The 23,356-nt window shown below is 39.2% G+C and overlaps 1 protein-coding gene across 1 annotated transcript; it reads right to left on the bottom strand.

Annotated features, from left to right (window-relative positions):
• Positions 1-5,311: 5,311 nt before the first annotated feature.
• Positions 5,312-5,956, bottom strand: LOC121995024 (unconventional prefoldin RPB5 interactor-like). The gene is made up of 3 exons (XM_042548878.1): positions 5,753-5,956; positions 5,587-5,646; positions 5,312-5,497 (listed from the first exon to the last, which is right to left on the bottom strand). The coding sequence occupies exons 1-3, from the start codon at positions 5,954-5,956 to the stop codon at positions 5,312-5,314; spliced, it is 450 nt and encodes a 149-aa protein (XP_042404812.1).
• Between the last annotated feature and the right edge of the window lie 17,400 nt (positions 5,957-23,356).

Here is a 23,356-nt window from a genome sequence, read left to right as displayed (position 1 = left end):
ATCAAGAAGACTAGTAATGGAAATCAGATTCTGTCGAATCTTAGGAGCATATAGGACATTATGTAGAAATAAGGTATGCCCACCATGTAAATTAAGTTTGCAAGTGTCACTACAACAAAAACCCTCATAGACATCGGTTTTCCACCACTGTCTATTACATTTTCGACCGATGTCTATGAAGGCGATGTAAAAGGTAAGTCATTTTAGACATCGGGTTATAACCGGTGTAGTATCACTTAACGACATCGGGTGTAAAACCGATGTAATATTATATGTTAATAACATCAGTTTTGGCAGCGGTATACGACCGATGTAATATTAGTTAATGACATCGGTTTTGCAGCAGTGGAAAATCGATGTAATATCAATATTTTTTAACGATACAAATTTGATTTCTGAAACAGTGAAAAACTGACAGTATCCAAGAAAATATATAAATATTCACAAATTACACACATATTCTTCATTCAACAGTATCCATAAAATACACAAATATTCATAAATTACATAAATATTCTTCTTACAACATTATCCATAAAATGCACAAACATTCTTTTTACATCAAAAGCTAATAGATATTGTACACATCAAGGTAGAACATCGTAAGTCAAAAATCAAGCTGAGGCTATTCTGTTCAACTTGCTATACTGCTTCATTCTTCTTGCGCCTTTCATTTCCCTAATCTCACCACTTTTCACCTTCAAATGCCTAGTTTTCTGAGTTAAAACATCTACTGTTCTAATCTGTCAAACAAAAGTATCATTTGGTCTACTTAACTATAGCAAAGAACAAAAATAGAAGAATTATACATGCTGCAGAAGTAAATTTGAAATTTGAATTGTTGAGACAAACTTAGAAATTTCAGATCTATATTACTCAACCTGATAGATTGAGGAAAATAAATTCTCAGCCATAGAATACTGATTGAGATGGTTAAATAGAAAAATGTTTCTGGACTTTTATGCATGCATCATATGCTCACTGAAATTACCAAATAAATAAATATAAGATAACAGAATGACTAGTCATGCATTATGGCCCAAAATGTTAAGTAGATAATAAAGAACAAAAAAATGTAATAAAGATAGAGTATTTAGATGTGTGTAAGGTTGCTATTAGAAATAAAACAAAGCATGTTATTCTTAGCAAATAAATAAGTGTAACGTAATCCCAACAGATAATAGAATGTCAGAAACACACATAAAGGTAGCACAAATATGTTCAAGGATGACCAAAAGATTTTAGTCAGATGAGTATAATCAAATAGAATTAAATGTGTGAAAGGTAGATAGAGGATATAGGAAATTAACATAATAAATAGAGGAAAAATGGCCAAGAAATTACTAATGATATAATCTTATTTTGAGCCAACTGACAAGCTAAAATCCATGTAGATGACCACAAATAGTTGGGAGATAGGCCTTGATTGTTATTTGAAGTGCTATGAACCACTATAGGCTAATGAAAGAAAAAAGAATGTATTCAATGGTGTGTCAATTTAAGTACCAAGTGTCATCAAGGAAAGATAAATTAATGATGACAAATATTTGTTTTAGAATTTTTTTTAGAGGGCTGAGAGTGAGAAACATTGAGTAAGGTACATAGAGTAATAGACAGTAACATGAAACTCATGGCAGGAGATATTACTTTCCTTCAAATAGCACATCACTCATATCTCATAATATAACAAAAATTAAGGCATATGCAATATTTCATCCACTATCATTCATCATTGAAATCATGCAGGTCCCTCTATTGGTAATGCTTGAAAGTACATTCTATTGAGGCAGGAAAACGAGGAAGGAAAACAAAGGCAAAGGGTAAGTTATAGTGGGATATGATAAATACAAGAACATATAATGTCACTCTTCCACAAAGAATTTACTGAAAAAAAAAAACAATATCATCTCTGCAGGATAGGAAATTGCAAATTCAGCCTGTAGCGAGATAGGAAAATTCACTTTTCTCAAGACCAAACACAAGCTCTGGCCGTTCTACAAACAATAGCTTAAATAACAGTTTTGTCAGTGCTTCCCCTTCAATTAGGAGGCAAGCAACCATCAAGGAAAGTGAAGGTTTGATAAAGAATTCAGTAAAGCAAGGAGCAACAATATACAAAGGGCGTAGTATGTTGCAAAAACAGAAGACGCTGATCAACTATAAGCACAACCCTATACTAAAGAAGACGTGCCATTTGAGATCACCATAACATTTTCTGGCTAAATTCACAAACCTTTCTTTGATACTAACAAAGATTGTGCATCCAATATTATTTGATGTGTGAAAGGAATGGCAAAAGTTTTCAGTAAACGGTCAAGGTTACAAAGTATACTAACTGTTGAGATAAATTTGATACTACATCCTGCCAATTAACAAGGCCTCACTAGTTCTTAAAGATAGACTAGCAATTACACATGAGTTGGATTATGGGTTATCAGAATCCAAATGGATTCTGACCCTAATACATGGAATGAGATCCACTTTCTACCAGAATAATTCCATCGATATCACCTATAGCCGTTGTTGGTCCATGTGACAAGGGCATTATAAAATGCATGCACATGACCCCACTTGTAGCTACTCACCAACATAAAGCCTATAACGAAGTAGATAAACTAAGATATTTTATTGATAGATATTTATTTATTTACACACTACAACAACAACAACAACAACAACAATCAAACCTTTTCCCACTAAGTGGGGTCGGCTGTATGAATCCTTTTACGCCATTGAGCTCTATCTCCTATTATATCATCATCTATATTTAAATAAATTTTATCTTGTTTTATTGTTGCTAACCAAGTCTTTTTTGGTCTTCCTCTTCCTCGTTTGATATGCATATTTATCATAGTTTCACATTGCCTAACTGGAGCATTTATTGGTCGTCTAAGTACATGTCTGTACCATCTTAAATGTGTCTCTCGGAGTTTTCCCTCAATAGATGCAACTCCAACTTTCTCTCTAATGCTCTCATTTCTTATTTTGTCCATCTTCGTATGTCCACACATCCACCTTAACATCCTCATCTCTGCAACTCTCATCTTCTGCTCGTGTGCTCGAGTCATAGCCCAACATTCAGCTCTATATAACATAGCAGGTCTAACTACGATTTTATAGAACTTACCTTTAAGTTTAAGAGGTACTTTACGGTCACATAAAACACTCGACGCTCCCCTCCATTTCACCCATCCTGCTTGTATTCTATGTAAGACATCTCTCTCAATCCCTCCATCATTTTGTAAAAATGATCCTAAATATTTAAATCGCTCGGTTTCAGGCAACTCGTCCTCTCCTATCTTAACAATTGTTTCATTACTTCTAATATTGCTAAACTTAAATTCCATATATTCTGTCTTTAATCTACTAAGCTTAAAACCTTTCCCTTCTAGTGTTTCCCTCCAAGATTCCAGCTTAACATTTACTCCTTCACGTGTCTCATCTACCAAAATAATATCATCTGCAAACAACATGGACCACGGTACTGTGTCTTGAATGTGCGCAGTGAGTTCATCCATAATTAGTGTAAAAAGATAGGGACTTAGAGCTGATCCTTGATGTAACCCTATCTTTATTGGAAATGCTTCAGTTACTCCGCCTGAAGTCTTTACTCTGGTCGTTACATCCTCGTACATATCCTTAATTAGTTCAATATATGTTACGCTAACACCTCTCTTTTCTAAAATTCGCCATATAATTTCTCTTGGGACTCTATCATACGCTTTTTCTAAGTCAACGAATACCATGTGTAGATCTTGTTTTTGCTCCCGATATTTTTCAATTAATTGTCTAAGAAGATGTATAGCTTCTATTGTCGACCTTCCAGGCATAAACCCAAATTGATTTTCTGTCACTGTGGTCTCCTTCCTTAATCTTTTTTCTATTACTTTTTCCCAAAGTTTCATAGTATGACTCATTAGTTTAATACTCCTATAGTTTGCACAATTTTGTACGTCTCCCTTATTCTTATATAAGGGAACTAGAGTACTTATCCTCCATTGATCAGGCATTTTTTTCGTTTTCAATATCATGTTAAATAATTTTGTAAGTCATTCAATACCTTGTTTCCCTAAGCACTTCCACACCTCTATCGGAATATCATCTGGTCCAACGGCTTTTCCATTGTGCATCTCATTTAAAGTTTGTTTTACTTCTGAAGTTTGAATTCTACGATAAAAATTAAAATTTCGATGCTCATTTGACCTAATTAAATTACCTAAGTTAAGTTGGTCTCTTAAACCTTCATTAAAAAGTTAATGAAAATACCTCTTCCACCGCTCTTTTATTTCTCCATCACTTACTAATACTCTATTACATTCATCTTTAATACATTTTATTTGACTAAGATCTCTTGTTTTTCTTTCTCTCACTTTAGCTATTCTATAAATGTCTCTTTCCCCTTCTTTTGTATCCAATTTTTGATATAACCGTTCAAAAGTTTCATTTTTTGCTTCACTCACCACTTTCTTAGCTTCTTTCTTGACTATTGTATATTTTTTTAAGTTTTCTTCATTCTTACAAATATATAATTTCTTATAAGCTATTCGTTTTTCCTTCACTTTCTCTTACGTATTTATTTACACACTGAAATATTAAAAGATATCAAAATTTGATATAGCTGTGATTTAGCTTAAAGAGAACTACTAGCTTGGATCTAGTTAAGGTAGATAAAAAAGGTTGCTAAAGCCATTTTTTTAATTAAAAAAATTCAACATTAATTTTTGATCTCAGATTGAAGCTAATTATAAGATTTATAAACAATCTCGAGAATGATTTTGCTGGTATCAACACAGCTCATTCATTACCATCCCTAATGATAAGTCCTCTTGATTATGAGCATTATTTTTCTTTCTCAGAAACCCTATCTAAAAGATAAATAATGAGCATGAATCTTAGCTATATTAGCAGTTGCCATACAAAAAACAATAATCTACAAGTTATGAGAAAATGTTATATCGCACCTTATACTATATTGAATATGTATCACTACAGATACAGTTTATCATTCATGAATATAGCATATGTAGATATTCAACTGAGTGTTCTTATCATAAAAATGTTAGTGGTAGTCGGTAGAGAATAGAGTCATCATTGAGAGGTTAAATATTTTGTGCTGAACAAGAAGAACTATCACCAGTAGCTTTTGAAAAAATCCTCAATAAAGAAAATGAGGTGAGAAACAAATAGGCAATAACCAGCAATATTAGCATGTTTATTTTGTAAACACGTCTACCCTATTGTGTAATGCTTAGAAGCAAACCCCAATCGTACAAACAACAATTATCATTGGATTGATAGTGGAGTAAACTCATTATGTCGAAGCACTTACAATAGCCTCTTCCGTTGTGGAATTGAAGAACTTAGCCTCGGCCTCAAGATCCAACATCGTCGCCTTCAAAGCCTCAACCTGGGCTTCCATTGCCTTGCCCCTCCTATGCAAAATATCCATAGTCTGCTTCGCAGTCCTCTCTGCATAATATCCATCTCCTAACAATACCTAAGTCCACGAAATCATTCCCCATGCCAAAAAGATTCAATCGTGCTAGAAACAAACGGTATTCTCAACGAAATGAGCAATTTATATACTAGAAACTCGTTGGTATGGATAAGGCGGCCAGGGAAGAAAGTCGCACCTCCAAAAGGAACCTATCAGATTTTACAAGGGAGACAATGATAGGAGTTGGAATTTTAGCAGGGAGAGAGGGGGTTTAGATAGTAAGAAAAGAAGGAAAGGTAAGCGAATTTCTCTTGCCATGATTTCGTGAGAGAGCTCATTTGGAAGGGAGCGAACAAGGGATATAAGGGCAGAATTCTCGGAGACGAAGCCCTGGAGACGCCGGAGCTCGCTACGACATTGGACGACAGCTCCCTCCACCCATTGTGCGGCCTTCCGCGCCTCCTCGGGGGAGAAAAGGGATCCGAGGGGGGTGATCATTCCCTTTATGCCGTCGCCCATGGAAGACAGGAACGGATTGAGAAGGATCGAGAAGATTGTACAAGGGTTTCCCACAGGCCGCTGGGTATATAGTGGACGGTATATAGTGGACGGCACAATATAGGTTTAGGTTTGGGGGGAAGAGTGAAGTGTTGTAAATTTTGGTTAAGTATCGGTGGGAAAATTAAATTATTTTATTTTGGTTCATTAACACCGGGTTTTAAAAATCGTTGTTAAAACCGATGTCTATTAACAAAAAAAAGGTGCTCATAGACATCGGCTAAAAAACCGATGTCTATGAGCTAAAATCTGCGCTCATAGACACCGATTTTTGAAAAAATCGGTGTAAAATACTCAATGACATCGGTTTTTGCTTAAAATCATTGTTGTTCCACCGATGTCTATGAGGGTTTTTCTTGTAGTGTGTCAATTCCTTTGACTTCAATTCTTGCATTGTTTCCCACATATATCCTTTTATTGCCACTCAGTACCCAACAATACTCCACATATGTAGCTCGATCACGAGCTACATGGTTCCTTGCTCCTGAATCTATAATCCATAAAGGATAAAAATCAACAAACAACACTGAACTTGTAACATAATGTGTTGGTGTAATTTTTCTAGGTCAAGATTGACCAGTTTGACTAAGTTTGAGTTGACTCAAGCTTGAGTTTTGATGTTTGACAATGTATGAAGATTGCAAGTGCAATCGTCCATTGGAGGAAATTGTTGAAGCAATTCTCCTCTGGTCAATGTTTAACCAGTTTGGTGTGAAAAATAGTCAGGTAGGTAAAAATTAACTGGATACTTGATTGGAAAGTCCTAACTAGAAGTTAGGCAAGGACAAGTCAAATGCGGAGGTTGGCAGATTCTGAAAAACTAAGTGGGTCAGTGTTGATCGGACACTTGGTGGGGTAAGTCCTGGTGAGTGAAGCCAGACAAATGGAAAGTCCTAGTGAGTGAAGCTAGGCAGTTGGGAAGTCCTGGTGAGTGAAGTCAGGCAAATGGAAAGTCCTAGTGAGTGAAGCCAGGTAGATGGAGAGTCCTAGTGAGTGAAGCTAGGTAGTTGAAAAGTCCTGGTGAGTAAGCCAGACAGATGGAAAGTCTTAGTGAGTGAAGCTAGGCAGTTGGAAAGTCCTGGTGAGTAAAGCTAGGCAAATGAAAATCTTAGTGAGTGAGCTAGGCAGTTGGAATGTCCTAGTGAGTGAAGCCAGGCAGATGGAAAGTCCTAGTGAGTGAAGCTAGGCAATTGGAAAATCCTAAGGGGTGAAGCCAAGTGAAAGACCTAGTGAGTGAAACTAGGCAAATGAGAAATTTTGGTGAGTGAAGCCAGGTTAAAAGCCTAGTGAGTGAAGTTAGGTAGTAAGAAAGTCATGATGAGTGAAGTCAGGCATGTGGAAATCTAGGTGGATACGGGGTGACTAACTAGACACATGGTGTTTAGAAGTCCAAGTGGGTCACGGAATACCAAACACTTGACATGAGACGGTAAGTCAAAGTGGGTCAAGGTTGATCGAACACTTGACATGGCTAGAAAAGTCCAAGTGAATCAAAGGATTGACTAGACACTTAGTTAGGAAGTCTCAACAAGTCAAGGTTGACCAGATGCTAGGCACGAGCGAGTCCTAACAGGTCACGGTTGCCCGGATGTTGGGTTTAGGACCTTACACTTGAGTTAGTCAAGTTAGGGTTGGTCAATCGATTAGCTGATCAATTAAACCAGATCCCAATTGATCAGTTGATCGATTAGGAGAACTTCATGAGAAAGGACAGCCCAATCGATCAACCGATTGATTGAGGCTAGGCCAATCGATCAGGCGATAGATTGGAGATTACTTGTGAAGAGCACAATATGCTCCCTAATCGATCGACCGATCGATTGGGATACTCCAATCAATCGGTCAATGATTGGGGCTTGTTTTCTCTCGAGATTACGAGGCATCCTGAATGATCGGTCAATCGATTCAGGGTTTATCTATGAGAGCACAGAGGCACTCTGAATTGATCGATTGATCGATCAAAGCCTCCCTAATCGATTGAGATATGACCGTTGCACAGGATGTAGGCTTTGGATGTCTAGGATCACTATGATCTGACGTGGCAATCGATTGGGAGCAAGCCCAATAGATTGGGAGCCCTAGAAATGAAGATATAAAGGCGACAACAAATTCAAATGAGACAAGTCTTTTACTCCGATTCTCTCCAGCTCTTCACACTTATCACCGCAAGATCTTGAAACATTCCTGAGACAAGTGTTGTTGCACTTCCAAGAGTTAAGAGGCATCCTTAAACTACACAAGATCAAGCAAGAAGAGATTTTCTTTTGTATTTCTATATTTACTTTTTGCTTTGAGTTGTATCTTGTTGTATGACTGTTGTATGAGGTTTCTCCACCTTCAGTTATTCTGAGAAGGAGTTATTTTCTTAGTGGAGGTGTGCTTAGTGTGTGGATCCTTGGATTAGTCACCTCTTCTTGAGGTGGATACCAAGTAAATCTACGTGTTAGCATTGGAGAGTTTGACTTTGATTATATGAAGCAAGCGAACGAGTGAGGCTAGCAATTCACCACCACCCCCCTCCCTCTAGCTCCGAAGTGACCCAACATAATGCTCATGGAAATAAGATAAAGATGGATTTACCTTTTTCGGCCTAATACAATCCTTAGTAAAATAGCCCTGTTTGCCACAGTTATAGCAAGTCAGCTTGCTCTTAGATTTTGTCTATATTTATTTCATTTCTTCTTGATTTGGTCTTGCCCAACAACATCACCAGCTTCTTTTCCCTTTCCCTTTCCTTTCTTAAACCTTATTTTCTTGTTCTTGGATCTAGAACCTTCAACTACAAAAACTTGACCAGATATCCTTGCAGATTCTATTGTCTCCGCATCCAGTTCAACATGGCATGAGAAATCAGTGAACGATTTGATACCTTCAATGTGTCAAATTATATTCATCATCAGGAAGCGAAGAGATAGCTGCTTAAACATCTTATTCATTAGTTAACATAGACCAGCAGTCTTTAGCTCCCGAATCATATTCACCATTTACCTCATATGTTGGGTCATGGTGACATTTGGGCGCTTTTTGCAACTGTCACACTTAATTGTCACCTGACAAAGCTTACTGAGACTTACTCCACTATACTTCTATTATGGTTTCGCAAGTGCACGGATTCATCATCAGTAATAAAGATTATCGATCCCACGAGAACTGGTTATAAACACTAGTGATGACACACTTAGGATTAGCTACACTATCGATGGTTGTAAGTAATCTAAGAAGAGAGATTGAGAAGCGGAAACGAGAACTAGCAACGAGAAGTAATCAACTTGGTTTATGAAGAGTTCTAGGAGTTCTATTTCATTGTGGTGGTATTGATGTATCACATACTATTCTATACTCATTGTCTATCAGCATGCATTCACCGGAAGATAAAGCAACTATCCTTAAGCACCAAACAAAGACGATCCCTATGAAATCCTATTACGGTTAACTCCTATCACTAGGGTGCCTTGGTAGATCACAAGGACACAACTCTAATTGATGTTATCAAGGATAGAATTAAGGAGCTTAGTTTGGTCTTTTACTTCCTTGTGGAGCAGTCGCCTCTCCTTTCAAGGAAGTACCCTAGATGTCCGTGAATGGGTTACCCATGTCACTAGGGCCCCTCGAGTGTACAATCTAAGATATTCCCTCTATGAGGTTGACAATTCCTACACAATCAATCAACACGATATAGAGATCGAGAAGTTGAAACAAAGCAAGCAAAATCATCCAATGAATATAAACATAATACGAGTCTTACATCAAAATCAATCCACAATTACTCCCTCATCCTAGAACTAGGACTCTACTCCATAGACGTCGGAGAAAACCCAAAGACATGGTGTATTTAAACATACAATTCTCAAACACGAAGAGAGAAAGAAGAAGTATGCTTATCCAACGACGACGAGTGATCTTCGGATCCAACCCTTTGCTTTTGGAGTTGATGTGGTGACGATCGCTGGACCGATGTCCTGGACTGCGTGGAACAGCACCAAAGTGATTCTCCTATTGACGGCTCACTTCCCGGCTCTCTCCCCTTGAGGAAAAGGGTTAAAACCCCTTTATAAGGAAGGGCACGATTGCGGCGGCACGACCGTGTAAGGATGGCACGACCGTGCCCTTCATTGTCTCTGGCTGCGCTGCACGGCCATGCCAATTGGCATGACAGTGTGAACTCCGGGCTCAGCTCCTGGGACACGGCCGTGCAAGGTTGCATGACCATGTACTGCATGGTTACGGTCATGGGAGGGCACAACCGTGCAGGGTTGCACGGTCGTTCCTTGCTTGGTTGCTAGTTATGAGGCACGGTCGTGCAGGGTTGCACGACCGTGCTCTGATCCCTCTCTGGATTAGCCACACGGCCGTGCAAGGTTGTACAGTCGTGCTCTCTGCTTTGTTCTGGTGTGTTGACAATCATCGTTTTCACTCTAAAAGTTGTCCATGTCAACACAAAACCAAATAAAGAGTAGATATCCGAACAAAAGAGTATATATGATGAATACATGATAAAAGAGGTGATCATGCAAGGAATATATACGTATAAAGTAAGTGAATTTACGTTAAACATACATAAACGATCATAATATTTACTCACATCACACCCCCAGACTTGAACCTTTGCTTGTCCTCAAGCAAAACGCTACAAACTATGTTCATGAGCGCCTGGTAGTGCTTTATAATCCCTAGTGCATTCGCCTAACTCTATCAACTAGTTTCATTGAGAAGCATGATTGTGGAGTTACCTAAGTATGGCCTAAGCATAAGTTCTTTGTGCTCGGTGCAATAAGTAGCTCAAACTCTTCAAGTTTCAATTTTTTGTCCTAGTTAAGTCATCATACAATTGAGTTCCTAATATTCCCGGTGATAGGCACTTACCTGCCACACACTTGGTTCATTTTTCTTAAATTACACAAAGTCTCAAAGGATACTTCTCGGGATCAAGAGAAAATAACATTCATTTCCCCAGTAACCTAACTCGGTCTCAAATGGGTGAATTATTAGTTTCCACTCACAACAACTATTTTTTATCCCTTATTCATTTTTTTTTATATTTTTTGGTGCTATGGTGTAGCACTAATCACACATGCGGGATGCATATGTTGGAATTTAGATTTTTCCAAATGAGCTTCCATGATCCGAGGTCATCCAGTAACCAAAATGTAAATAAGAAATCACCATGAGAACAAAAGTACTAAATAATTTGGATGAATCATAACTATTCCAAAATATTTCTACTATTCAAGTTTAAGTACTTAAGTGTAGTGTAAATAAGATCCTTAAGGTTAGGCCAAAACTTATACCAAACTCCGTACAATACTTAGCTTATTTCATGCTACTAGAGATAGAGAAAGGAGATACACCAAACATACTAGCACTATCTTGACAACACATAAACTAAGAAAATGCTAGTCATTTTGCTATCAGACAAGTAGCAGAAAAAGTAGAAGGTTTGATGTTCTCAAATATGCCTCAAAACTAGAAATATGAATCTCATAAAGTGCGAATAAATAAAGCAAAGTGCAAATGAGATGCAAATAAAAATATGAAACTAGTAAAATGTGAATAAACAAAACAGACTAATAAAATATGCAAAACAAAATAAAATGCAAAAAGAAAAGAAAACTCGACTCGACTCAGTTTGTGCAGAAAGACACAACACCCCCCCAGACTTAGACTTTTCATCATCCTGATGAAATCAATACGGTGGCGGGGCTAGGGGATAAGGGGGTCCCCGATGTGTGCCTAGGGGAAATCTACGCATACCAGAAAGATGACCAAGGTGTTGATGATATTGATAAAGGGGATTTACTTGTTGTCTAGTGATATCCATATCATCCATAAAATTTCTCATTCTTTCCTGGTCAACATCTTAATCCTGAATGAACCCTATCACCTGACTATGGAAGTCCCTAGTAAACTGAAAATGATCCTGTATCTCCCTAAACTGGTCATCAGATAACTTGAAGTGACCCTCTAATAATCGTTGTTGGGTATTTTACTTCTCATGAAGGGAGTCTAAAGAGGCACGAAAGTTAGAAAAATCAAACCTAGAGGGTCCTGTGCCATATGCAAAAGAGTACCTAGGAGGTTCCGGATGTCCAGAAGGCTATGGGAATCCTGATGACGAGGGCTCTTGGTGGTACTCGGTTTCCTCTATAATGGAGGGTACAGTCTCGGGGTGTAAATCAGTAATCACCCAGTTCACGGGGTCGCGAACTGCGCTCAGGGCAAGGAATGAGTAATGGAAAACCATTGTTCCTAGGGAAGGCAAACTCATTCTCATCCCGATAAATCATCTTCATAGCAAGAAAAGAATCGATATCGATCTTGTCATTACCATGAATCACGTCTAATCCATCAAGCACACAACCTAGATTGAATGCTATTTGGGTGATCAATCCACCAAACACTATCATCCCCGAAGATGCCTTAGCTGCCCTCAACAAAGTTTGCAAAAAAGAAATCCGGAATCAAAATCGACATTATTCAACATCGTCCAAAGATAATAGAGTTCTATCTTTTTAACCACCCTATCACTCTCTCCTCGACCAAAGATTGTTTTGCTCATCACTCAGTGAAGGTATCTAAAGGTCGGGTTTTGCATGCGGGATGCCTTGGCTCTAGAGGGTTCATAAGGGTCTTTTGATCCGGTTATTGATGTCCAAAATTCATTCCATCTTATTTCATCATCAAATCCACTATCACCACCAATCGCTAAACCAAAATAATTATTGAAATCACTAAAAGTCCACCGAATTTCTTTATTCATCATCCTAAAAGTTATGACCCCTACGTAGTCATCCTCAGAAGAAAATTTAACAACAATCGAGCTTAAAAAAAATTCAAGGACTAGGCGGGGGTAAGTCGGCGTATGAGCGTACATAATATCATTCCAATCTAAAGAACTAATCATCCAATCTACATCATCCCTAATTCCTAGCATATCCATAGTAATGGGATCCACATACTTAGTGTATATAATTTTTCTAGTGACAAGGATATCATATCTAGTTTTTTGTTCATGATTTCTAAAAATAATATTGAACTCGTTTTCGTTACCTTCGCCGCATACCACCCTTTTTCCCTTTGCCTTTTGAAAAAGACGTCTTCCCTTTGCCTTTGTCGCCTCCCGGTGCATCTCCTTCGCCAGATCCACCGCTTCCTGAACAAAGTCTCTTCAAGATATGCGACATGGCGTGTTTTGAGGAATTTCTTGTGGAGATGAGTCTTGAGGATGGAAGAGGAGGAGATGAAAGGAAAAATAGGGAAGTTTCTTCTCTCTTTCCGGATTTGTGGCTTGAAGAAGTGTTAGATCTAGATGTAGATCTAAGCAAAAATGAGCTCTAGAGGTGGGAATTAGGGTTTGATGAGGTGTAGTGGGGAGGAGAAGGCTTTTTGGGAGAGAAAAAGATGGAAATTAGGGATTTTGGAGGAGTAGGCGGTGCACACGGGTAGGCGCACGACCGTGTCTTATAGACACGGCCGGGTTAGGTGGGATTCTGCACGGTCGTGTAGATTGGCACAACCTCCTCTTTTCTCCCCTCGGCCAAGGTCACACGGTCATGCCAATTGGCACGACCCATTCCTCCTTATTCTCTGCATATGTCGCACGGTCGTGCCAATTGGTAAGGCCTGAGTCTTCTCCCTTTCTAGCGGTCTCGCACGGCCATGCCAATTAGCACGCCCCGTGTTCTTATTTTCTTTGCATAGGCCACACGACCATGCAAGGTTGCACGGCCCGTGGCCTTCATCCCTCTATTGGCTTCGCACAACCGTGTGGGGTCACACGGTCGACTCCTTTAAGCTCACGGTGACTCTCCTTTCTCCATTTTAGTTCCTCTAACGCCCCCACGCCCATGATATGCTCACAGCCAGCTCATGGAGGCTCTGCACATCCTGAAAATGAATACCTAAAAATAAAGAAATAATAAAAGTACTCGACTCGAACTTACTAAAGAAATAAAATGATAAACGGAATGATAAACTAAAATGAAAACCCTTGGGTTGCCTCCCAAGAAGCGCTTGTTTTAGATCTTTAGCTTGACCCCATTTCAGCTAATGTGGACTAAACCCGTGGAAGCACGACTCTCCTCCTAGGGTTAATGCTCCAGTCAGCGCCTTTAGTTTCGCTTGTACAGGACAAATGTATTTCTTATTACTTGCTGGAGGGGAACTCTCATGGAAACTACACTCCTCGACTTTATGTAAGTTAATCTTGTTAGAATTTACCTGAGAAGAGGGGTCGCAGATGGAGGAATCAGATAAATCAAATTCAATCTTTTCTTTGCCGGTCTCCAAGGATAACTTGTGACTTTTCACATCAATGATGGCTCCAGCTGTGGCAAGGAATGGTCTTCCAAGGATGATCGGTATCTTGGGATCCTTCTCCATATCCAAGATAATGAAATCTGTGGGAATGATATATCCACTCACTTCTACTGGCACGTCTTCCACTATTCCCATTGGGTATCTACATGAATGGTCAGCTAATTACAGTGCCATAGTAGTCAGTTTAATGTTCTGGAGTCCTAGCTTCTTACATTAAGAGTACAAAAGTAGGCTAACGCTGGCCCCCAAGTCGTAGAAAGCTTTCTGTATGAGTTCAGAATTAATTTTGCACGGTATGAAAAAACTTCCTAAATCCTAAAGTTTTGGTGGAATATTTGTCATAAGTAGAGCGCTACAATTCTATGTTAATGCTACGGTCTCGAAGTCGCTCTTCTGCCTCCTGCTAGATAAAATACCCTTTAAGAACTTTGCGAACTTCGGCATTTGGTGCAGTGCATCTATTAGTGATACTTCTACGTAAATTTCCTTAATCTTCTTTAGGAATCGGTTGAACTCTTCATCCTTCTGGGATGTTATCAGTTTCTAAGGGAAAGGAATCGTCTGACTTTGTGAGGGAATTTGAAAAGTTCCTTCAACTTTCTTAATAACCTCCTCTCCATCCATGTTCAGGGTCTAATTGGGCATTAGAGGAGAGGGCTCTTCCTCTGAGTCAGGTCCTTTCTGAGTAATGATTTGGGGTCTCCCACAGTTCATCCGCTCCTCAGCTCGATGTAGTTGCAGTGTTCCACTGGGTTTATATCTGGCTTCCTTGGAAATGTTCCCTGTGCTCTTGAGATGGACTAGGCTATCTGGGATATTTGGCTGTCTTGCATCTTTTGATGTTTCTCAGAATTTTTCATTCTTTGAGTTAACAGCTTGATCTCATTTTTCATCTCTTTTTGCTCTTAGAGAACTTCTTCAAGCATCTTTTCAATTCTGGACAATTGTGAAGGTTGCTGTTGAAAAGTCTATTGTCCAGATGAGTAGCCCTGCTACCCAGGTGAGTAGCTCTGTTGTCCAGGTTGATAGCTTTGTTTTGTTGGCCCTTGGTCCTAATTGTTCCGGTATGAGAAGTTTGGGTGATTCCTCCAACCTGGATTATATGTGTTGGAGTATGGATTGTTTTACCTTTGGTTGTAGCTGACTATCGCATCACACTGCTCAAGTTGGTTTATTTGTGCTTGTATTAGCCCTAGGGGGCAAGTATCTTGAGCATGATCCATACTTCTGCAAGTTTCGCAAACACAAACTATCGCATTGGCCGTGTTGTTGTTGTTTCCCATGGACTCAAACTTCTTGGTCAGAGCATCTAGCTTTGCAGACATGAGAGTGACTGCATCTACGTCAAATTTTCCTGACGCGTTTATTGGATTCCCTGAGAAAGAACCACCAGCTCTTTTTGATGTCCACTGATAGTGATTCTGTGTCACATTCTCTATGATCTCTTCAGCTTCATCAAGGCTCTTATTCATCAGTGCTCCTCCTACTGTAGAATCGAGGGATACCTTCATGTGATAGCTGATTCCATTGTAAAAGGTGTGTAGAACCAACCATTTCTCAGATGGGGGCACTGTCTCACCATACTTTTGAACCTGTCCCAGGCTACAAATAATGATTCTGAGTCTATATGTTTGAAGCTTGCAATCAAATTCCTCATATGAGCAGTTTTGCTTGGTGGATATAATTTGTCTAGGAATTTCTGCTCACACTGCTCCCAGGATGTAATGATGTTTGCTGGAAGGGAATTTAGCCACTGCTTGGCCCTGTCTTTCAGGGAGAATCTGAAGATCCATAACCTTACTGATTCTGGAGGGACTCCGTTCACTTTCATGGTACCACAGATCTCGTAGAAAAGCTCTAAGTGGTGGTTTGGATCATCGTGCGGTCCTCCTCCAAATTGATTCTGCTGAACCATGTGAATTACTGTAGGCTTGATTTCAAAATTTTTAGCTTCAATTGGCGGTCGAGTGATGCTAGACCGAACTCCTCGTGCATAAGGTGCTACATAATCCTTCAACAATTTATCAGCCATCTCTAAAGATTCTTGTACTATTTGAAATGCTTTTTGAAGGTTTCTTCTTCTCAAGAAGGTCCTATCAATCTCTGGATTGAACGGTAGAAGTTGTCCTGAAAGATTAGCTCTTCTCATGTAAAAATAAAATATGAAACATAGTAAAGAAGAAGAAATGAAATAATATTATTATTTTTTTTGCGTTTTAATAAAAATGCAGAAGGTAAAGAAAAACAAGAATAAAATTATTTATCTCTAAATGTAAAATATTAGAAAAAGGAAAGATAAAGAAAAAGAAAATAAAGTCTAGTCTAATCTAATATGATTATCACTAATGTTATAGACGCAGTCCCGTCTAATCTAATATGATTATCACTAATGTTATAGACGCAGTCCCTGGTAACGGCGCCAAGAACTTGTTACGATTCCGCAAGTGCATGGATTCATCGTCAGTAATAAAGATTATCGATCCCACGAGGACTGGTTATAAGCACTAGTGATGGCACATTTAGGATTAGCTATACTATCAATGGTTATAAGTAATCTAAGAAGAGAGATTGAGAAGCGGAAACGAGAACTAGCAACGAGAAGTAATCAACTTAGTTTATGAAGAGTTCTAGGAGTTTGGTTTCATAGCGGTGGTATTGATGTATCACGTACTATCCTATACTCATTGTCCATCAGCATGCATTTACCGGAAGCTAAAGCAACTATCCTTAAGCACCAAACAAAGACGATCCCTATGAAATCCTATTACGGTTAACCCCTGTCAGTAGGGCACCTCGGTAGATCACAAGGACACAACTCTAATTGATGTTATCAAGGATAGAATTAAGGAGCTTAGTTTGGTCTCGTACTTCCTTGTGGATGAGTCGCCTCTCCTTTCAAGGAAGTATCCTAGATGTCCGTGAACGGGTTACCCATGTCACTAGGGCCCCTCGAGTGTACAATCTAAGATATTCCCTCTACAAGGTTGACAATTCCTACACAATCAATCAACACGATATAGAGATCGAGAAGTCAAAAAAAAACAAGCGAAATCATCCAATGAATATAAACATAATACGAGTCTTACATCAAAATCAATCCACAATTACTCCCTCATCCTAGAACCAGGACTCTACTTCATAGACGCCGGAGAAAACCCGAAAACATGGTGTATTTAAACATACAATTCTCAAACATGAAGAGAGAAAGAAGAAGTATGCTTATCCAACGACGATGAGTGATCTTCGGATCCAACCCTTTGCTTTTGGAGTTGATGTAGTGATGAAAGATCGCTGGACCGATGTTCGAACGACGTGGAATAGCACTAAAGTGATTCTCCTATTGACAGCTCACTTCCCGGCTCTCTCCCCTTGAGGAAAAGGGTTAAAACCCCTTTATAGGGTAGGGCACGGCTGCAGCGGCACGACCATGTAAGGATGGCACGGCCGTGTAAGGATGGCAAGCCGTGTCATTCTTTGTCTCTGGCTATGCTACACGACCGTGCTAATTGGCATGGTCGTGTGAACTCCGAGCTTAGTTCCTGGGACACAGCCGTGAATGGTTGCACGGTCGTGTGCTGCATGGTTGCAGTCATGGGAGGGCACGACCGTGCAGGGTTACATGGCCGTTCCTTGCTTGGTTGCTAGTTGTGAGGCACGATCGTGCAGGGTTGCACGACCGTGCTCTGATCTTTCTCTGGATTGGCCACACTGCCATGCAAGATTGCACGGTCGTGCTCTCTGCTTTGTTCCGGTGCGTCGACAATCACCGTTTTCACCCCAAAAGTTATCCCTGACAACACAAAATCAAACAAAGAGCAGATATCCAAATAAAAGAGTATATATGATGAATAAATGATAAAAGAGGCTATCATGCAAGGAATATATGCATATAAAGCAAGTGAATGTGCGTTAAAATATGCATAAACGATCATAATATTTACGCACATCAACTTCTCACTAAGGACTTCCCTGATAGCATAAGCCGATGGTAATAGCTCATACTCAAATACCAGGTCATCCACCATTGAACTAATCAATATTCTCTTAGTAGTGGAGTCCTTCCTTTTCCATTCCTTGTAGGCATCAAGGTCATGTTCGTGATGTGTCGTAGAATCATCAGCAAGTTCTTCCATGAATTGGTTTATAGCCTTTAGAACTTCTTTTTTGCTGAAGAACATATTATATCTTGAGGTGCCAAATTTTATAGTTATCCCATATAATTTTTCTCTGTTATTAAGTTTAGGTATGATATTCTTATTTGCCATAATCTAATATAAATAAACACATTATTTATTAATTTAGTGTTTTCACATGTATATAATTTATGATTGACTCAATGTTAATTTGAGTTGTTTACAAAATCAAGTACAACTATATTTTCACTCATCATTTGTATAATCAAATCTAACCAACATTGATCAATACTATTATACACATCCCATCAAATGAACTAATCATTAAGTGAATAATTCATTAAATGAACTAATTATTTAAATGAAGTAATCATTCTTTTAAGACGGTTAACACATAACATTCTTTTTTTAGTTTATCAACACATATCATGACATTTCATAAAGTAGTATTGATTGTATATAACAACAATTTTTACTACATGACTTTATTAAACTTAATAGGCTAATACTTTTTGTACAAAATGATTGTAATAACAACAACACTCTAATAATCTAGATAAGTTAACACCACCACCACTGGGACAAAAACAAGTGTAGCAGTACATTATCCCTTTCATCTTGGACTTAATTAGAGCAATCTTAGGTGGACCAGTTTTAGGATTCTCTATTGAATCTACATTCGGATCCTCTTGTGGATCCTCCTCAAACTCTTTATAATACTCTTAATCCACATGGTGAAGTAGCTCCACACAATTGTGCATATGAGATTTGTGTTGGTGCGGAAAGCATCCAATGATCAAACCTAAGTTTTGATAATGGAAAAGGGTTCAAATTTAAGGTTATTTGTGATCTAATATGTTTAAATGAGCTTTTAGGAAAGTCGTAAGTGTACTTAGGTAAAAGTCCTAGCTGCGGTTAGGCAGGTGGGAAATCCTAGGGGGCGGTATCGTAGGTCCTAGGGGTGGTAACTCTAGGTGGAAAGACTTGGCCTGGTCGAGGGCTTCGGGCAAAAGTCCTAGAGTCGAGGACTCTAGGTGGAAAGTCCTCGTGTCGCGAACCACATGAAAGACTGGGCGGGTCATGGAGCGGACGTCCAACGGAAAGTCCTGAAGGCTCGGGCACTGTGAAAAAGTCCAATCGATTTGGAGGACCAGTCTAGCAATAGGTATATTCTCCTGAGTGAAGTAGGTAAGGACGCGTTCCCCGGTGAGGGAACAGTAGGCGTCGGTTCGACCTAGGGTTTTGGTCAGAAATCCGAAGTCAGAACTGGGCAATCCGAAGACTATCAAATATGTTATTTATCATGTCTAACTTAATTTGAGAGAGATCCTTGGACACTTTATAAGCATCAATCATGGATGACCACAAAGTGTTCCTCGGAAAGGCATTAAGTGCATACCTTATGATGTCGTGGTTCTCCACTCTTTGTTCGATCGTGTGGAGTCCATTCAACAGGTCTTGAATTTGCACGAGAAGCTGGCTTGCTATCTCTTCTTCCTGCATTTTGATGTTATATAATTTATTAAAGAGTAGATCATGCTTACTTACCTTTGTGTCAGACGTGCCCTTGTGCATCTCAATCAATTTTTCCCACAGCTCTTTCGCGCTTGTGAATGGACCGACTCGGTTGAGCTCCTCTTTTGTTAGTCCACATTGGAGGGTGCAAGTTGTTTTGGCGTTGGCCTTGACCTTCTTAATTATGCTAGCGCCCCAATTCTCGCATGGTACTGGTTTTCCCGAGCCGTCGAGTGAAAGTGTGATCCCAGTCTTGATGGTCATCCACATCTCGAACTAAGTTTGGATGTATGATTCCATTCGGCCCTTCCAGTAGCCGAAGTCCTCACTGGTGAAGAGCGGAGGGCGGACTGTGCTGTAGCCTTCTTGATAGGACATTGATCAAAATATCTCGCTGATGTGCGTAGATATTATGATCGTTTATGAATGTTTTAATGCACATTCACTTGCTTTATTTGTATATATTCTTTGCATGAACATCTCTCTTATCATTTATTCAGTATTTATTACTATTTTGTCGAAGATCTGCTCTTTGTTTGGTTTTATGTTGATAGGGATAACTTTTAGAGCGAAAACGACGACTGTCGATGCACCGGAGTAAAGCAGAGCACGGTCGTGCAACCTTGCACGACCGTGTAGCCATTCCAGATAGAGAGCAGAGCATGACCATGCAACCCTACACGACAGTGTAGCTATTCCAGATAGAGAGTAGAGCACGGCCGTGCAACCCTGCATGGCCATGCCTCACAACCAACAGCCAAGAACCACACGGCCGTGTGAACCTCACACGACCGTGAAGTGCAGCCTAAGCCAAAGCAAGACACGGCCGTGCAGATGTGACAAGACCGTGCCACTTAACCCGAAGAGAAGAAGAGCTTACCCATGCGAATCTCGCACGGCTATGGCACGGGTCATGCTACGCCCGTGCCCTATCCTATATAAAGGTCGTTAACTCTTCTCCTCAAAGGGGGGAGGCGAGTCATCGGAAGAGATTTACCTTGGTGCTATTCCACGCTATCTCGGACCTCCATTCAACAATCCGAGATCACCTTCATCACCATATCAACTCCAAAAGGAAAGGATTGGATCCGAAGATTACTCGACGTTATTGGATAAGCATCTTTTCTCTTTCTCTCTTCTCGTTTGAGGATTATATGCTTACTTATATTATCTCTTTGGGTTTTTTCCTGCGTCTATGGAGTAGATCTTTTGTTCTAGGATCAGGGAGTAGTTATGGATAGGGTTTGATGTAAGACTCATGTTTACGCCTTTACTTATTGGATGATTTCGCTTGCCTTGTTTCTATTTGATATGCATGAGACTTGTTGCTGAGATTACCTTGTCATATTAGTTGATTGTGTAGGAATTACTAATTTCGTAAAGAGAGGATCTTAGATCGTATACCCGAGGGGCCCTAGTGATAGGGGTAACCCGTTCATGGACATCTAGGATATTCCCTTGAAAGGAGAGGCAACTTCTCCATAAGGAAGTAAGAGACCAAACTAAACCCCTATCTCTATCTCTAATGATACTAATTAGATTTGTATTCTTGTGATCTACCGAGGTGCCCTAGTGACAGGGGTTAACCGTAACAGGATTTCATAGGGATCTTCTTTGTTTAGTACTTAAGGATAGTAGCCTTAACTTCCGGTGAATGCGTGTTGATTGATAATGAGGAAAAGATAGAACATGATACATCAGGTTCCACCACAACGAAACTAAACTCCTAGAACTCTTCCCAAGCCAAGTTAACCTTTCTCTCTTTTGCTAGCTCTCACCTCTACTTCCCCATTTCCTTTCTTCTTAAGAAATAGTTAACTTATAACCAACGGTAGTTTTGCTAATTCTACATGAACAATCGCTAGTGCTTATAACCAGTCCTCGTGGGATCGATAATCTTTTATTATTGACGACGTATCCGTACACTTGAGGAAGCGTAACACTAGCACACACACAAAAATAAAAAACTTGTTCCAAGACTCAGTCTTGGATTAGTAGTGCAGGATTAAGAAATTAAAGTACGAACTCGAGTGGTGTTGCACCAACTTCAAGGAAAAAATTTGATTACAAAAAACTAGATCGGAAGGCAGCAATCTTACTGATTCCGATCGACTCTGAAAAACTGAAAGTTACCACAAAAATGCTTGATTGGTGGTTGCACCAAATCGAAGCGACCCCGCTTTGATATCAATTGTGTGACCCCCCGCCCCACCTGCTCAAGGCAGACGGGGGTCACTTTACTTATACTTACTTACTTAATACATACTTATTTGCATATCAATATTCTTTCTATTTAAAACAGCGGAAGTCTTGTTTATAGAATTTTTTCTTTTAAAACTTTTCTTTACTTTTCAAATCACCATGACTAACTACCTAGCATATAAGGTCACATAGCATACTTAACATGATTTTAAGTCGTAATACCAATAAGCATGATTAAATGTCATAGAGTCATGAAACAATAACATAAGCTAAGCATAATTTTTATTAAATAAAAGCAGGTCTTTCTCTTTTAGCCGAGCCACTACCACACACATCCTTCTTGCCCCTCCTGCTGCTCCCTTAGTTTATCCAGCCTTTTCCCTTATCTGTGGTACAAGGAAAGTAAGCTATAAGCACATGGCTTAGTAAGATCCTTTCCTACTCACAAAACCGTATAGCATAACATAATCATCAAGGCATAAAGCATGGAGACAAACTCATCATATCATGTATAGAAGCATCATATCGTAACTTTCATAAAATACAAAACATCATGTCATATCATGTCATATTCATAAAGAGCATCAAATTATATCATGTCATAAAGTACATCATAGCATATCGTAACATAATCGTAAGGTATCATGACATATCATGACATAATCATAAAGTGCATCATAGCATATCATAACATAATCATAAGTATCATGGCATATCATGACATAATCATAAAGTGCATCCTAGCATATCATAACATAATCATAAGTATCATAGCGTATCGTGGCAAAATCATAAAGTATATGCAAGATGACTTTCAAAACATGTATCATGAAAATATATACATCATGTCTTTTGAAAACTTATTATATACATACTTAAACATAATCTCAACATAAAGGGGGACCCCTGCTTGTACCACATACATAAATGCGCGCGTCCTATGTAGGTCCAAGGTAGCAAGTCTTGAACCCTACAAGGCATACATAGTAGGCCCGTTTCTTAGTCCATCGACCTAGGGGCACTTAGGAGCCCATCCCTAACGAGGCCCGTTTCTTAGTCCATCGACCCCGGGGCGCTTATGGAGCCCACCCTTGGTACAAGCCATATAAAGTAAAGTACCATGTCATACATATCATGGTTCTTATCATTTCATGCATATCATTTTTTTCTTAACATATCATAAAACATGCATAAT

Source organism: Zingiber officinale, chromosome 6A (genome assembly GCF_018446385.1).
Source record: "Zingiber officinale cultivar Zhangliang chromosome 6A, Zo_v1.1, whole genome shotgun sequence".
Lineage (NCBI taxonomy): Eukaryota > Viridiplantae > Streptophyta > Magnoliopsida > Zingiberales > Zingiberaceae > Zingiber > Zingiber officinale.
This window is presented reverse-complemented; position numbering and strand designations above follow the sequence as displayed.

Excerpts from the sequence above, each read along its gene's own strand:
- LOC121995024 (XM_042548878.1), bottom strand. The coding sequence starts at position 5,956 with ATGGGCGACGGCATAAAGGGAATGATCACCCCCCTCGGATCCCTTTTC. Across the intron at positions 5,647-5,752 it reads AGCTCTCTCACGAAATCATG|GTTCCTTTTGGAGGTGCGAC; the intron begins GCAAGAGAAATT and ends AAAATCTGATAG. Across the intron at positions 5,498-5,586 it reads TCCATACCAACGAGTTTCTA|GTATTGTTAGGAGATGGATA; the intron begins GTATATAAATTG and ends TCGTGGACTTAG.